Genomic DNA, 17,528 nt, shown 5'->3' with positions numbered 1-17,528 from the left:
ACAGAGCCATATGTAAAGCTGTACGTTACAGAGAAAAATACACTTTAGCCAGCACAGGACACATACGAAGCAGGAAAAAATAGGTAGCCAAAAACGCTAACCAACACATAAAGTGCATCTGCACTCGGGCCCGTCCCACCTACGGATCAGTCTGCCGAACTCGGAGTAGTTCTCCACTTTACGCAATTCGTTCGGCAGGCTGTTCTATATGCGAGCGCCCTCATAGCGGAAGGACCTCTTTCCATACCTGGTGGTGTTGACCCTTGGTAGCTGTGCTGTATTTTCATTCCTTAATGATTAAGATGAACATTTTATATTTATTATTTCTTGTAGGTAGTCAGGAGATAACTTATTAACAAATTTAAAAGCTTCACAAGCAATGAGTTTCATGCGAGTAATATGTAAATAATATGAGTCTGTGCTCGATAAAATATCCTTGTTGTCTGAGATATAATAATTTAGTACAAAACGGAGTCCTCTCTCCTGGATTTTTTCCATCTTGTTTGTGCTAGATTTATTACTAAAGTGCCAAATAACAGGACAAAAATTAAAGTTTGACATTACAAAGGATTTGAGAATTAACATTTTTACATTTTTTGGTAAGGAGTTTCCAATTCGCTTGAGTACCGCCAACTGTTTTGAGGCTTTTCTACATAGCTCTGAGATGTGTTGGTTCAACTTTAATTTTGAATCTATATTTACTCCCAGTAGCTTTACATTTTCTTCACAGTCAATTTTTACTCCTTCAATTTCGAAATTTGTGAAATCATTTTGATTTTTTCCAAAATAAATTGCCTGAAACTTATCTGGGTTGGCTTGCATACTGTTAGATTTAAACCAATCGATCAGGCCTTAACCTCTCTTTCAAGGTCCTTCTTTAACACATCAACATTCTTGTTTTCATAACTTAAAGTGTTATCATCAGCATAATTGTACAATACAGAGTCCTTAATCTTATAAAATATGTCATTAATAAATATATTAAAAACCAGTGGTCTCAGTATGGAGCCCTGGGGTACCCCCTTCTTCAGTAGTCTCCATTCACTGGTGCTGGGCCCCAGCTTCACCCTCTGGCTCCTGTCCCCCAGGTAGCTCTGGAGGAGACGCACAGCCCCCTCCCCTACTCCATATGCAGAGAGTTTCCTGAGGAACAGGTCATGCAGAAGACAGTCGAAGACCTTGGAAAGGTCCATTAGTATAGCACCAACATGGTGGTGGTCTTCCAAGGCCCTCTTCCAGTCCTCCAGCATGCGCAGCAGGATGGTCTAGCACCCATAACCCCTCCTGTAGGCACTGGGAAACGGGTGAAAACTATCGTTAAAAAATGTGGACATTTGATCATGTATGATCCTTTCGAAAACTTTCGAAATACTTGGAAGAATACTCACAGGCCTATAATTTGACTTTTCTAGTGGGTCTTTTTTTCTTATAAATAGGAATGACCTGTGCTAATTTTAGATTTTCCGGAAAAATGCATTGATTAAAAGAAAAAATTATCATATCTGCAAAAGCAATACTGATTGGATCAATGCATGTTTTTAAAAATTTTGCTGATATACCGTCTACTCCAGTGGCTTTTTTCTTTTGCATTTTTGATAAGACTTTTTGCACTGTCTTACTGCAAACTGGAGTAAATGAAAAATGTTCCTGGATATTTATTTTGACTTTTATGTCTTCCACACTTGAGTGTGTTTCCAGGTCACAGCCATTTAAATTTTTACCAATGTCATCTGCGACACTTGCGAAAAAGTCGTTAAAAAGTTTACTCACACATATTTGGTCAGATATTACCTTGTTGTTTTCCAACAGCAAAATATCATTATCACTGCCGAGGGACTTTTTAGATAGGAAAGGTTTGATGGTTGGCCAGAAGTCTTTAGACTCTGGTCCCCCACCACACCTTTCTATAAAATACTCGGTCATAGATAGTTTCTTCAATTTATTGACCAGATTTCTCTGTTTTCTGTATTGCTCCCAGTTATAGCTATTTCTGATCTTAGTGTACTTGTTATATAGCATACGTTTTTTATATATTGCTTTTCTTAAATTTCCATTCATGTATGGGAGCTTACTAGGCTTGGCCTTTCGTTCTTTGAGGGGTGCATGCTCATCTATTAGATCCTGCAGTAGTTTTTCATGGCCCCAGTATATATCATTTATATCATCAAAAACATACATTGCATGAAAAGGGGCTTTGTTTACGTCATCTGAGAAAGAAGTTTCATCAAAATTTTTGAAGCTTCTGTATGTACATGATTTTTTTTCAAATCTAGGTGTGTTGCCCTTAATAACACATCCTACCATATCATGCCAGTCACAGATACCACATCTGCAGTTCGTGACACGCATACAGTATTTGGGTTGGTTTGTTAAAATAACATCTACAAGGGAAGGAGAACAGTTTATCACATGACAGGTTTCATCTTTAACAATGTTATGTAAATCGAAAATGTCGCATACATCATTTAATGTGGAACTTTTTCCTTTATTCAACATGTCATAATTTAAATCACCTAATATCATGATATTGTCAAAATTGGTACTAATCCTATCTAGACCAATGGTCATCTGGTCTTTAAAGAGTTCGTTGCCCATATTGGGTGGTCTATATGCTCCGATTATAGCCCATTTCCTGTCATTGATGACAGCGTCAAGCACAAACATTTCTGCAAAACATTTCTCGCTCTCTCCAGACGGGTCTTACACTGGACTAACGATTAACCAAGATAACAAAGGTATTTGCATCTGGATGATAACCATATTGAACGCTGGAAAACACTTAATAAGAGTAAATACCGTTTGAATGGACCTTGTTTTTACAAACATGTGTTTGACAAATCCAAGTTATTTACAACATTTAAACTACTGTCACACTGGTGACACTACAGTCAGTGACTATTATTGAACAATTCAGGGAAATATCATACTTCATGACAAACAATCTAGTAAAATAACACATTTTTACAGTGCGAGTCCTTAAAAACAGTCCGGGAAACAAAATGATAGTAGGCACGTGTGATAACAATCCATTAATCACAGTAACACCGAACGGCAATAACTAAACATGATGAGATAGACAAAGGAGTAAATATAATGTGAAGAGTGAAAACCATAGGAAAAATCCCGCAGAATAAGAGAAGTTTATGTAGTAATTACCAACAAAAATATGACGGAAAACTATTCTGTGTTTATTTAATCTATAAAGCGATTTTTACTTTTTAAAATATTTTAGCATGCCACATTGAAATCAAGTTCCCTACTAAAGAAAAAGAAGTTTTGAAAAGCTCATAATTTCCTCCTTTCTTTTTATAAACCATGAAGAATAGTAAGCTTGTTTATTTGTTGTATCCAGTTCTTACAAGATTGGGAATGGATGGCCACAATGTAAATGATAATACATCTGACGAATTATTATTTCTTCTTACTCACAGTCAACTACCTCTTCCAGGTACAAAATGTTCTTAAATGTGGTATTTTGTAATTTTCGCGTTGAAATTCATCACCTTAATAGCCAATCTTTAAAAAGTGTCATGGGAACGAAGACTTGTACTCGGTGCGTTCTAATCGATATATGTTGATGATAGAGTCTGCTCTTAGACCTTGACAAGGAGACATCATTATATATGTGAGGAATAGGGAACGCTTTCACCTTCTTCCGTCTAACTATGAATTTCGTCTGCTCATATCCCTGAGCACAAAAACAGAATCTCGATCTGCTCAAACGCAGTTTCTTGTTGATATGTTTTGGAGTAATTTTGTAGTCAAATAGCGATTAAAATGTCTAGACTTTTAATTTTGAATTCTTAGCAGGATTTCGTGTGAGATATTTAAAAGATGGTCTGAACACGGCATTCCTGCTTGAGCACGAAAACGGTTTTATGAATACGGGCCCAGACATTGCATTACCGAGCCGACTTTAAACAAATGTGTCCTAGTGTCTAATTATGAATTTCGTCTGCTCATATCCCTGAGCACAAAAACAGAATCTCGATCTGCTCAAACGCAGTTTCTTGTTGATATGTTTTGGAGTAATTTTGTAGTCAAATAGCGATTAAAATGTCTAGACTTTTAATTTTGAATTTTTAAAAGATGGTCTGAACACGGCATTCCTGCTTGAGCATGAAAACGGTTTTATGAATACGGGCCCAGACGTTGACTTACCGAGCCGACTTTAAACAAATGTGTCCTAGTGTCTTGACAAATGCACCCTTTCCTATTTTTCCAGTATACCGTGCTTGCTTTGTTTTTGTGGCGCGATTTCATAATGTTTTAAACAAAATTAATTCAGAAAAAAGTAAAGACATTCGGCAATTGAATTGTGGTTGATATCTTCTTTAATCCATAAATAACATGCAATGTTTGAATATTTATAATTTTTAAAGCCGATGTTGGCGGTCGAAAGGACCATATTTCACCACATATTCAGTTTGGAATAAAAGAAAATAAGCAAAATCACAAAAAAAACATCTTCAAACTATAACATGCAGTTTATTCGGAATGTCAGAAAGGATTCATAACCACTCGAATCAAAGGAGGTTGGATATACTGTTTGCAACAATGGGGTTTGAATTAGTGCATTTTATACAATGAAACATTTTCCTAACTATCTCCTTTAAAAAATTCTAATTCAATGTAAAAACAGCATTTATTTTATGACATTTTTACGAAAGAACATTGTTATTGGGTTAAATTTATAGCTTAAAATGTCTATATACTGGTAAATACCTGATCATAATGTAACTATAATACCCAATAATGTCTTTATTCGTTGTGTCCTGTAAACAGGAACCGGAAATCGGCTCGTACATGTCCGGCATTGATACCGGGGTATACTCACAAGTAAAGTAGCCTGCTATTGATGCAGCGTATGTAAAAAACTGTCATTCTGCAACATCTTCCTGTTATATATTTTATTCATAACAAGTCTTGAGGCTCTCGACAACTTTTTCTTTTTGATTTATCTCCCCTGTGCCACTCTCCAATGTCTTCATACATTCTTTTGTACTTATCTTTATCCTTTAAATGAAGTCTTCGACAAAGCTCACAGAATGGGATTGAATGATCTACATATATCTTATAATGTTTTCTCCAGCTCATATATTCCTTCACTTTTGTGATGTTCCTGGATACAGAATCAACATAAGCTTTAAGATGAGAAATATGTTTAAATTTAGACGCGTCTATATAAGATCCGGGCGGAAGGTACATTGAGTAGTTGGAACCACCCCGACTTATAGGTATGGGACCCAACAAAGAGTTGTACATTTTAAAACTCTTTTCCGTAATGTAGTCTTCACATAATTCATTTTCAAAAGACAGATAAAATTTATATGGCTTTAAACACTCCTCAGTTTTATCTCGATGACATTTCTTATTGCCACATTTTCCGTAAATATCCACCATGGTCATGTTTTTCAGTATATTGACATAATCATCACGTTTCGAAGGCGTTCCACAATGGGAAACCATCCATGCAATGTCTTTCGATTTCTTTAGCCACTTTTCGCTAAACTGACTTGTTTCATTATCCCAAGCACTTTGATTTATGTTTCTGGTTTTAAACCCTCCGTATGCATATAAAATATCCGAATCTCTCCTATAACTTATTGTCCAGTTAAATTTACGTTTCCAGTTATTAAACTTGCACCAATGCAGCCATGGTGGTTCCAACGAGTGGAAAACCCAAATTTGTCCTATTTTCTTTGGAGGATGTTTTTCTTTGACGTATGGTGTATGGAAGACGACAACCTCACTGTCACTGTACGAATTTCCTCCGCCAGCTGTCATATAACATTTGTGACCACACTTGGAAAAAATATCCATACTTATCCATGGTGGGCGATTAACATAATGCACCCGTATAGGTGATTCACTGGTGTTCACTAACCTTGGAGGGTATACTGTCCTTGTTAGTACCACAGGACCGAGAGAGGGAGAAATCAAGAATAATCCAATCATTAATGTCGATCCAAACAGTGTGACGCAAAAGAAATTCACTGCTCCACGACTAGAAAAGAAAAAGAAAAATACAGAAAATCAAAAAAGTTGTTATATTTAACTGGGACGAGTTCTACAACCATTTCGAAAACTAATTGTTTTCCATTTGAATCCATTGTTGAGAAATCTTCGGTAAAGGATTTTTTTTCATGTTAGCATTTAAATGTGTCTCTCCACGTCTGAACGTTATAGGCATGACGTTATAATTCACAGACACAAGTTTAATTTACGAAAAATCTAAAATTGTTTACCATTGGAAGATTTATAAGTTACAAGTTCATCAACTAGGATCGCATCCGAATTACAAAATATCGAATTTAAATTCTTTAAAGAAAAGTAGTAACTGTAAAAAAAATGCTGGAACATTTCTGTGTTTAATTAGACAAGGAATGTCAAAACTGAAAACTACTTGGTACTTTGTTAGTAACGGACAATAGTCCGATAATATAGTCATTTGCTAGTGTGGACATGGACTTGTGTGTAACATTTGGATGTGAATGTAATATTGCATTTCGGGAATGCAACATAAGGGCAAACATTAACATCTAAATGAAAACAATGCATACTGCTTTCATGTAATTTTCGTTGTTCCTTGACAAACGTATTCAATAGGATTTGAATTTGCGTGAACATCAACAGTTAAATGCGTTTTATTTGTAATGGGCAGAAGAACCATTTTGAAACAAAAAAAAAACCAATCAAAATGATGGGTCTGCATTGTAGCATTTTTCTTGTCATGGTTCCTGTAGAAGTAATCTATGCATCAAACATGGTCTTGATAAGTTCATCTTACAAAGTACGCTCGTGTAAACTTCCCGTCATCGGGCACGTAAAATCAACAACAAAATCAGTGGGTTTTATTTGTTTCATTTGTTATAAAAATATATTACTGTATTTATGATGAAATGACTTGTGATGTAATAAAATAAAATGCTTATTTACCGGAAGAAACATGATGGTTTTTAAACATCTTCGTAAATGTCAATATCACGTTTATCTTTTGTTTTAGCAGCAGCTTTAACTACAGTTGTCTAAATTGTATTATTTGCACTTCTTCATGCACACTTGTGACGAAAAGGGCCTATACAGTGATATTCACCTATACTATATTTTTTTGGTCGAAACGAGTCCTCGGACATGATATATAAAAAGTCACATATTGCCATCGCTCTAGTGACGTTATTTCTTAAAGGATCATAGTCAAAGAGATTTTGTTAAGGTGTGCCAAGGTCAAGGTCACTGTTCCTTTTAACATAATTCTTGTAATCGCTCAAGCAATTTTAATCCTACAAAGGAGTTGGACAAATCGGCATACATCAAGTGTACGAGTAGCGCGAACGGATTCGTGTTTCATGATGTCTAGGCTTAGGTGAAGTTCAACGTGAACTTTTATAGAAATTATTTGTTATTTCCTTAGTGACCTCATTTTTGACAGGATTTTTATCAAAATTCCTTCATATATTGGTTAATTATGAAAAATACATCGCATTATTTTGTGTGCAGGATGCACAGTTCAAGGTTTAGATAACCGTTGTATGATAAAGATTTGTTTCTTTTTTAATAACAGATTTGAAAATATCTATAAATATCCATCTCAATCTCAGCATTTAAATTTTGGGATAACCCCACTGTTTTTCGAAATTTGCGGCGGTATATCCTGATGTCGGTATGTTGCAAATTGAGTTTTACTGGCGACATTTTTATTTGGTTTTTTGGGTTGTTTGCTAGCTTGTTTGTATTAATTGCCGTTCCATTGTTTATTTTCTTTCTTTGTTTGCTTTCTTGTTGCTTGTATTTTACTTGTATGTTTGGTGATGATTACTTGCTGGATTTGTAAAAGGTGTGTTTGCTTGTGTATTTGTTCTGTTATTTTGTTTTATTCTGTTTTTTTGCTTGTTAAGAGTTGTATGCTAGATTGTGTGTTTGGTAATTTGGCTTGTTTCGGATTTGTGTTGGTGTTTACTTGCTTATTTCTTTATAAGTTACATGTTTGTTTGCTTATTAAGGGAACGGTTGACGGCTGGTTTGAGAATAGGTTGTTTTTTCCTTATCATCAATTTGGTATTTGTTTCTTGCCTATTTGTGTTTAAAAGCATGTTTGCTCGCTGCTTTGTAGCTTGCGAGTCATAATAAAGCAATCAGTCTATCTGAACAAATACAACTAAACTCTCTCTACCACTATTGTCATGGTCACAGCTTATGTTGTGTTATAGCATGTGAAAAATGGGTACTCCTTATCATTATTTAACTCGGCATTTATAAGACTTTCGACATTCTTAACCCTTTCCCTTTACGATATCATTCAAAAGTGTTACAAAGCAACATCATTGGTATGTTACTCCAATGGTATAACAACATAAACACGTAGCTAGTACAAATGCTCGCTCTAAACATGGTTATGTTAGTACAGCTATTCGCCGTACTGTTAACATGCTAGTCGCCGTACACTTGAAAATGTATCAACAACTATTCGCCGTACACAGACGAAAAATCATTTAAGTCAATTACATCGTAATGACTACATTTAGACATATGACAATTAATTGTTTATCCCGGTCTGAACTACATATGCCAGTAACGTCCGCTTCATCATCGTATATGTCACACTTTAATAGTTATCTCTTCTTCTTTCTTTGTAAATTATTTTGTACCGGTACTTTGTAGTCATTTTTTTACCAATATCTTCAGATCGCATGAAATAGATTACAAATCATCTGCATCGCATACAACATTGTTCATTGTATAACTGTTGTGCTCCTTTATTTGTCTCTACGCTACCAGAAAATACTAGAAATATCGGAAAACATCCCGTGGCTTGTCTGTGCCTAGCGTCCATGCCCGCTTCGGTACTAGCTATATCAGGTGTCAGTCCTACACAGTGTAATTGTTATAAAATAAATAAAATTTATATCTTTATTGACATGTTCTGTGAACTATTTTAACATGTATAACGACATCAGCCTAAATACCTTATAGTTGACTTCGTTTACCTCACTAAGCACAATTTTAATAGCTATTGTATAAGTTCGACATCTTCAAAACACAGATATGAAGTCCGATTTTTAATTTGGGTTTCTGAAGATGAAGTATCAAAGGAATGAAATTTTCGCTGACTATAGCGTCTTTTAGGGGCTTGTTGAACCTTAAACTGAAAACATTTACAAGCAGTGTGTTAGTGAAAAAAAACTTACACTTACAGAATGTGATACACGAGGCCTAATAACTTACTCATTTGAAGCTAGAGCTTCATCGATTTTCTGACGTCCTCGCTAATCACGCCAATTGAACACGTAGAGAGGTGATCGGAACACACACACACACATATACACGGGAGATTGCACCCTAAAATATTGAAAATAGATACAGTATGGCAAAAATGACTTGCACTGTATCATACTGTTGTTTCGTCCCTCTGAAACTCGTCGGTGTACTAGGTAACACTACTGTTGAAACAGAAGGGGAGTTGCGTAGCAACAAGCAAAATATAAATATAAACCACAATTAATCATGGTCTTCAACAAGATCCATAAGGATGCTTTGGTCCCTACGCAAAGGGATATCTATTAGAACTATCATCAATAACACTTTGGTCATCGTTAGATGAAGAACAAGAACAAGAAATGTAAGAAAACAAAGATACTGCTCTCAATGATTGTTCAATGTGCATGCTAACCCTTGACACGGATCGGAAAGTCTAGCATAGAACAAAACTTCGACGACAATGAGAAACCATCCATGCAATATCCGTCGATTTCTTTAGCCGATTCGAATACCATTTTACCGTTTCATGCCCAGTTACAACCTTACTGTGTCGATGTTGAGTTTAATCAAACAGAACAAGAGACAGGGTCTTGCATTCGGGTTGGCATACAACTTGGATAGCTGACCTGATGATCATTTATTTATTTATTATGTATTTTGATGATTTTCTGACACTAGTTTCAACTTATAAGTTCTTAATACCTTTATCAAATCACATAGTAAATCTGCATACCTTTTTATGGACTTTTATACACAGAACAAAACAAACTGCACGTTCAGTACTCTCGTTAAAGTCATTGTTCATACCAAGCATCTTTAAGTACGTCGGATGCTATGCACATTTAAGATAAATGGTAAATATGTATCTTTCTAATGTTTATGTGTATATAGTATGTTGATTGTTTCTTATATATAATCATTATGTTTGTTGCTGACAGTATAAAGTATGGACTTTGCAGCTAAAAATGTTTAAATCAAATTTTCCATTTGAAGCTATGTTAATTTTGTTCATGTTAATGTATATAAGAAATATAAGCTATCACCTTGCGACTTTTCTACATGTATATGTCTATGAATGTATGTCACTGTGTTTTACTATTATGCCTTTAAACTACTTTGAAGTTACAAATGTGCAAATAATTTTTTGGATTTGAATTTGAATTTGAATTTGTTATCTTATTGGAGCGACTAATATGGGGCTCCCTGTAGAATCGGGGTCTCTCTTCCGTGTATTTTTACGAAGGGGACATGGCTGAGACCAAAATTGATCTGATGCCCCAATTGCAACACTTATGATCTTTTTCGTTTCCTATTTTTTCTGTCTTCTTTTTTTCTATCTACTTTCTGTTTCAGTCGGCGTCTGCCTAGGCACCCGTACACATATGACCCGGGTTGTTTCGAAGACGTTTAACCCCAAACAACCATAGATGACACTCACCTGAGTAAACACAGAAACATGATGCTTAACAGCTATAAAACACACACACATAGTGTAAACCCTATCAGACGATATCTAATTTAGGGGCAAAAACAGTTATATAAAGAACCAGCAAATAGTGCGGACACGATCAGTAATAAATTAGTAATGGTTGTCTGTACAAGCTGTCTATGTGCTTCAGACAACAATATAGTCTCAATTGACCTTTTTTTGTCATAGCGGAAAGGTTTATAAATGTTGACCGTTGCTAGGGTTTTATGGATAGAAGTGGCGACATTGTTTAGAATAAAAAAAGTTTACCAGACACAGAACAAATATTACACTCTAAATCAATCCGATTTTAAAAGTGAAATCGTTTGCCTATTGAATAATTTGACTACTTGAATGTTGCCAAGCTCAAATGAAGATTTTTCACTGGCTTTTAGTTTTACCAAAATGGCACATAAAATCTTATTTAAATTTATGATTGTCATTTATATGTTAGTTAAGGCAAACCACTTTCACTTGCTTGTCTATGAATTACTGCATTATCAGAACATAATGAACTGATCTTCGGCTGGCCATGCTGAAACCACAGACACGACTGAACGCTGCCTAGGACTCTCGTAAATCCTTTTTTTTTTTTTTTTTTTTTTTTNGTCGAAACGAGTCCTCGGACATGATATATAAAAAGTCACATATTGCCATCGCTCTAGTGACGTTATTTCTTAAAGGATCATAGTCAAAGAGATTTTGTTAAGGTGTGCCAAGGTCAAGGTCACTGTTCCTTTTAACATAATTCTTGTAATCGCTCAAGCAATTTTAATCCTACAAAGGAGTTGGACAAATCGGCATACATCAAGTGTACGAGTAGCGCGAACGGATTCGTGTTTCATGATGTCTAGGCTTAGGTGAAGTTCAACGTGAACTTTTATAGAAATTATTTGTTATTTCCTTAGTGACCTCATTTTTGACAGGATTTTTATCAAAATTCCTTCATATATTGGTTAATTATGAAAAATACATCGCATTATTTTGTGTGCAGGATGCACAGTTCAAGGTTTAGATAACCGTTGTATGATAAAGATTTGTTTCTTTTTTAATAACAGATTTGAAAATATCTATAAATATCCATCTCAATCTCAGCATTTAAATTTTGGGATAACCCCACTGTTTTTCGAAATTTGCGGCGGTATATCCTGATGTCGGTATGTTGCAAATTGAGTTTTACTGGCGACATTTTTATTTGGTTTTTTGGGTTGTTTGCTAGCTTGTTTGTATTAATTGCCGTTCCATTGTTTATTTTCTTTCTTTGTTTGCTTTCTTGTTGCTTGTATTTTACTTGTATGTTTGGTGATGATTACTTGCTGGATTTGTAAAAGGTGTGTTTGCTTGTGTATTTGTTCTGTTATTTTGTTTTATTCTGTTTTTTTGCTTGTTAAGAGTTGTATGCTAGATTGTGTGTTTGGTAATTTGGCTTGTTTCGGATTTGTGTTGGTGTTTACTTGCTTATTTCTTTATAAGTTACATGTTTGTTTGCTTATTAAGGGAACGGTTGACGGCTGGTTTGAGAATAGGTTGTTTTTTCCTTATCATCAATTTGGTATTTGTTTCTTGCCTATTTGTGTTTAAAAGCATGTTTGCTCGCTGCTTTGTAGCTTGCGAGTCATAATAAAGCAATCAGTCTATCTGAACAAATACAACTAAACTCTCTCTACCACTATTGTCATGGTCACAGCTTATGTTGTGTTATAGCATGTGAAAAATGGGTACTCCTTATCATTATTTAACTCGGCATTTATAAGACTTTCGACATTCTTAACCCTTTCCCTTTACGATATCATTCAAAAGTGTTACAAAGCAACATCATTGGTATGTTACTCCAATGGTATAACAACATAAACACGTAGCTAGTACAAATGCTCGCTCTAAACATGGTTATGTTAGTACAGCTATTCGCCGTACTGTTAACATGCTAGTCGCCGTACACTTGAAAATGTATCAACAACTATTCGCCGTACACAGACGAAAAATCATTTAAGTCAATTACATCGTAATGACTACATTTAGACATATGACAATTAATTGTTTATCCCGGTCTGAACTACATATGCCAGTAACGTCCGCTTCATCATCGTATATGTCACACTTTAATAGTTATCTCTTCTTCTTTCTTTGTAAATTATTTTGTACCGGTACTTTGTAGTCATTTTTTTACCAATATCTTCAGATCGCATGAAATAGATTACAAATCATCTGCATCGCATACAACATTGTTCATTGTATAACTGTTGTGCTCCTTTATTTGTCTCTACGCTACCAGAAAATACTAGAAATATCGGAAAACATCCCGTGGCTTGTCTGTGCCTAGCGTCCATGCCCGCTTCGGTACTAGCTATATCAGGTGTCAGTCCTACACAGTGTAATTGTTATAAAATAAATAAAATTTATATCTTTATTGACATGTTCTGTGAACTATTTTAACATGTATAACGACATCAGCCTAAATACCTTATAGTTGACTTCGTTTACCTCACTAAGCACAATTTTAATAGCTATTGTATAAGTTCGACATCTTCAAAACACAGATATGAAGTCCGATTTTTAATTTGGGTTTCTGAAGATGAAGTATCAAAGGAATGAAATTTTCGCTGACTATAGCGTCTTTTAGGGGCTTGTTGAACCTTAAACTGAAAACATTTACAAGCAGTGTGTTAGTGAAAAAAAACTTACACTTACAGAATGTGATACACGAGGCCTAATAACTTACTCATTTGAAGCTAGAGCTTCATCGATTTTCTGACGTCCTCGCTAATCACGCCAATTGAACACGTAGAGAGGTGATCGGAACACACACACACACATATACACGGGAGATTGCACCCTAAAATATTGAAAATAGATACAGTATGGCAAAAATGACTTGCACTGTATCATACTGTTGTTTCGTCCCTCTGAAACTCGTCGGTGTACTAGGTAACACTACTGTTGAAACAGAAGGGGAGTTGCGTAGCAACAAGCAAAATATAAATATAAACCACAATTAATCATGGTCTTCAACAAGATCCATAAGGATGCTTTGGTCCCTACGCAAAGGGATATCTATTAGAACTATCATCAATAACACTTTGGTCATCGTTAGATGAAGAACAAGAACAAGAAATGTAAGAAAACAAAGATACTGCTCTCAATGATTGTTCAATGTGCATGCTAACCCTTGACACGGATCGGAAAGTCTAGCATAGAACAAAACTTCGACGACAATGAGAAACCATCCATGCAATATCCGTCGATTTCTTTAGCCGATTCGAATACCATTTTACCGTTTCATGCCCAGTTACAACCTTACTGTGTCGATGTTGAGTTTAATCAAACAGAACAAGAGACAGGGTCTTGCATTCGGGTTGGCATACAACTTGGATAGCTGACCTGATGATCATTTATTTATTTATTATGTATTTTGATGATTTTCTGACACTAGTTTCAACTTATAAGTTCTTAATACCTTTATCAAATCACATAGTAAATCTGCATACCTTTTTATGGACTTTTATACACAGAACAAAACAAACTGCACGTTCAGTACTCTCGTTAAAGTCATTGTTCATACCAAGCATCTTTAAGTACGTCGGATGCTATGCACATTTAAGATAAATGGTAAATATGTATCTTTCTAATGTTTATGTGTATATAGTATGTTGATTGTTTCTTATATATAATCATTATGTTTGTTGCTGACAGTATAAAGTATGGACTTTGCAGCTAAAAATGTTTAAATCAAATTTTCCATTTGAAGCTATGTTAATTTTGTTCATGTTAATGTATATAAGAAATATAAGCTATCACCTTGCGACTTTTCTACATGTATATGTCTATGAATGTATGTCACTGTGTTTTACTATTATGCCTTTAAACTACTTTGAAGTTACAAATGTGCAAATAATTTTTTGGATTTGAATTTGAATTTGAATTTGTTATCTTATTGGAGCGACTAATATGGGGCTCCCTGTAGAATCGGGGTCTCTCTTCCGTGTATTTTTACGAAGGGGACATGGCTGAGACCAAAATTGATCTGATGCCCCAATTGCAACACTTATGATCTTTTTCGTTTCCTATTTTTTCTGTCTTCTTTTTTTCTATCTACTTTCTGTTTCAGTCGGCGTCTGCCTAGGCACCCGTACACATATGACCCGGGTTGTTTCGAAGACGTTTAACCCCAAACAACCATAGATGACACTCACCTGAGTAAACACAGAAACATGATGCTTAACAGCTATAAAACACACACACATAGTGTAAACCCTATCAGACGATATCTAATTTAGGGGCAAAAACAGTTATATAAAGAACCAGCAAATAGTGCGGACACGATCAGTAATAAATTAGTAATGGTTGTCTGTACAAGCTGTCTATGTGCTTCAGACAACAATATAGTCTCAATTGACCTTTTTTTGTCATAGCGGAAAGGTTTATAAATGTTGACCGTTGCTAGGGTTTTATGGATAGAAGTGGCGACATTGTTTAGAATAAAAAAAGTTTACCAGACACAGAACAAATATTACACTCTAAATCAATCCGATTTTAAAAGTGAAATCGTTTGCCTATTGAATAATTTGACTACTTGAATGTTGCCAAGCTCAAATGAAGATTTTTCACTGGCTTTTAGTTTTACCAAAATGGCACATAAAATCTTATTTAAATTTATGATTGTCATTTATATGTTAGTTAAGGCAAACCACTTTCACTTGCTTGTCTATGAATTACTGCATTATCAGAACATAATGAACTGATCTTCGGCTGGCCATGCTGAAACCACAGACACGACTGAACGCTGCCTAGGACTCTCGTAAATCCTTTTTTTTTTTTTTTTTTTTTTTTAAAAAAACATTTTTTTTTTTTTTTTATTAAAGAAACAGTTTTTATTGTTATTTGGTTTTAAAATAAGGGTAGCTAAAGACTAAGAGCGTATACTATATATTCCTTGTAAACAATGTGCAGGTGCCTATAGAATTGTGGTACTTTTATCTTGAAGTTTTGGTTTCAACTTTAGAGAACACTTATAAATGGAAGCCTATGGGGAAAACGGTAATTGTAATAAATTGGTTCTCGCCAATAACCAATTCCCGCCATGGTTCATATTGTTCAACAATTTTGGCTACAGATACAAACACAGTTTCTGTAGTTTGTTTTGGAAAAAAATCTGAATTTTCATTCTTGCTTGCTTGGTACAGATGCCGTAGTAGGAATTGGTACACGGAAGGAATTTGTCGCCAACAAGTTTTTGTTTTTGTTGTTGAGGCATGAGGTAAAAATAATCATGTAAAACAATACATTTTAAAAAAGAATAGATTTTGCGGTTTCGCTGACAAAATATTGCTGGAACGTCACACGTATATTAATGTATAAACCTATACAATGTAAAATCCTATACCATGCATAAACCTATACAGTGTATATACCTGTAACAGACAAAGCTTCCAGTCTTTTCCAGTATGCCGCTTATAAAATATTGACTATTATGAAAAATAGTATCACAACACAATCACTTGGCTTTGATCCTTGTAAAAAGAAAATATTTCAAATGTTTTAACCTTTAACATGTCTATGACCATAAAGAGAAGTGAATATATATTTTCCGAACAACTTCAGTAGCCCTCCTTCCAAGGTAGACGCATGAGAATTCATAACACAAAACTTTACTTCTGTGACCTTGTATAAAGGTCGTGGTAATGTATTTGGATAATTTTGATATAATTCATCCCAATTTGGTAAAGGTCAAATAACATTATTCTAGGTGTTGCGGTTCTGTAAAAGAAGAGGGTAACAAAGAGATGGGAACTGACTTTATAAAACATGAATATGTTCCATCCTGTCCTCACCACCACCGAAACCAACCCCTTCCCCACCAAGCCACCTTCCAAAAACCTTTGTCAAAAATATCATGTCTGTGTTCCTAGTTCCTAGGTTCTTTAGAAGCAGAGGGTAGCAGAGAGATGGCGACTGGCTTAATAAAACATGAATAGTATACCCCCTCTATCAAAAATGTTAAATATCCATGCATCTGTTCATTTCAAGGATCAATGTCATGTCATCGTTCATGCATGAAGACCCTTGCGTGTCGTTCTACTAGGGTTACAGATTGTATAGCATAAACTGTATAATCGCATTTAAGGTACAGGGTACCCACACATTAAACTGTATTACTACAATTGTCACCGCTGTGAAATATTTGTTTAACCCTTTCAACACTGTAAACCATAATGGGCTCATCCATATCAATGCATGGTAGAGTCTACTAAAGGTACATAGTGACGAAAGGGTTAAGTCTGTCACATAATGCAATTCATTTTACAGAATTAAATATGTTTGAAATGTGAATGTTTGAAAATAGAAAAAGCGAGCAGGAAAACTGCAAGAGTCGAACTCGCGACATTCCTCACAAAGCCTACATTCCACCGTTTTACCAGCACAACATCAAATAATCTCGTTCAACCAGACTCTTGTTGTCTGCGCAAGCTACGCCGCAGAGAAAGTGATCAAGCGTCTGGTTGAACGAGATTTAGCATCAAAATGAAGGACAAAGCTCCCAACTTGACAGGGGAAGTAACTCTAAACCGGAAATAGTATCTGAATACAAGGGAGAATACGTCAAGCGAAACATGCGAGTGGATATCCTCTTCCTGATTATGAGGTAGCAGTATACAGTAGCGTACGGTGGCCATGGGTGATGTGTTTGTACAATAAATAACCCCGAAATATGATTTGTTTCAAAATCCAAAATAAACTCTTAAAGAGGAATATGCATGATGAATTGGACTATCATTTTTCAAGAAAATAAAATCAATTGATTTGA

The 17,528-nt window shown here is 35.2% G+C and overlaps 1 protein-coding gene across 2 annotated transcripts in view; it reads right to left on the bottom strand.

The window, feature by feature from the left end:
- Window positions 1-4,318: 4,318 nt before the first annotated feature.
- LOC110446152 (alpha-(1,3)-fucosyltransferase C-like) overlaps window positions 4,319-17,528 on the bottom strand; it is a 29,796-nt gene continuing 16,586 nt past the window's right edge. For both annotated transcript variants that reach the window (XM_021491153.1, XM_021491152.1), the window contains exon 2: window positions 4,319-6,007. In XM_021491153.1, the coding sequence (XP_021346828.1) occupies window positions 4,915-6,007 (1,093 nt within the window). In that variant the 3' untranslated portion in view covers window positions 4,319-4,914. The remainder of the gene's footprint in view (window positions 6,008-17,528) is intronic.

This window comes from Mizuhopecten yessoensis, unplaced genomic scaffold (genome assembly GCF_002113885.1).
Source record: "Mizuhopecten yessoensis strain PY_sf001 unplaced genomic scaffold, ASM211388v2 scaffold2597, whole genome shotgun sequence".
Taxonomy (NCBI): domain Eukaryota; kingdom Metazoa; phylum Mollusca; class Bivalvia; order Pectinida; family Pectinidae; genus Mizuhopecten; species Mizuhopecten yessoensis.
The sequence above is the reverse complement of the archived record's forward strand: the minus strand, read 5'-3'. Positions and strand labels throughout refer to the sequence as shown.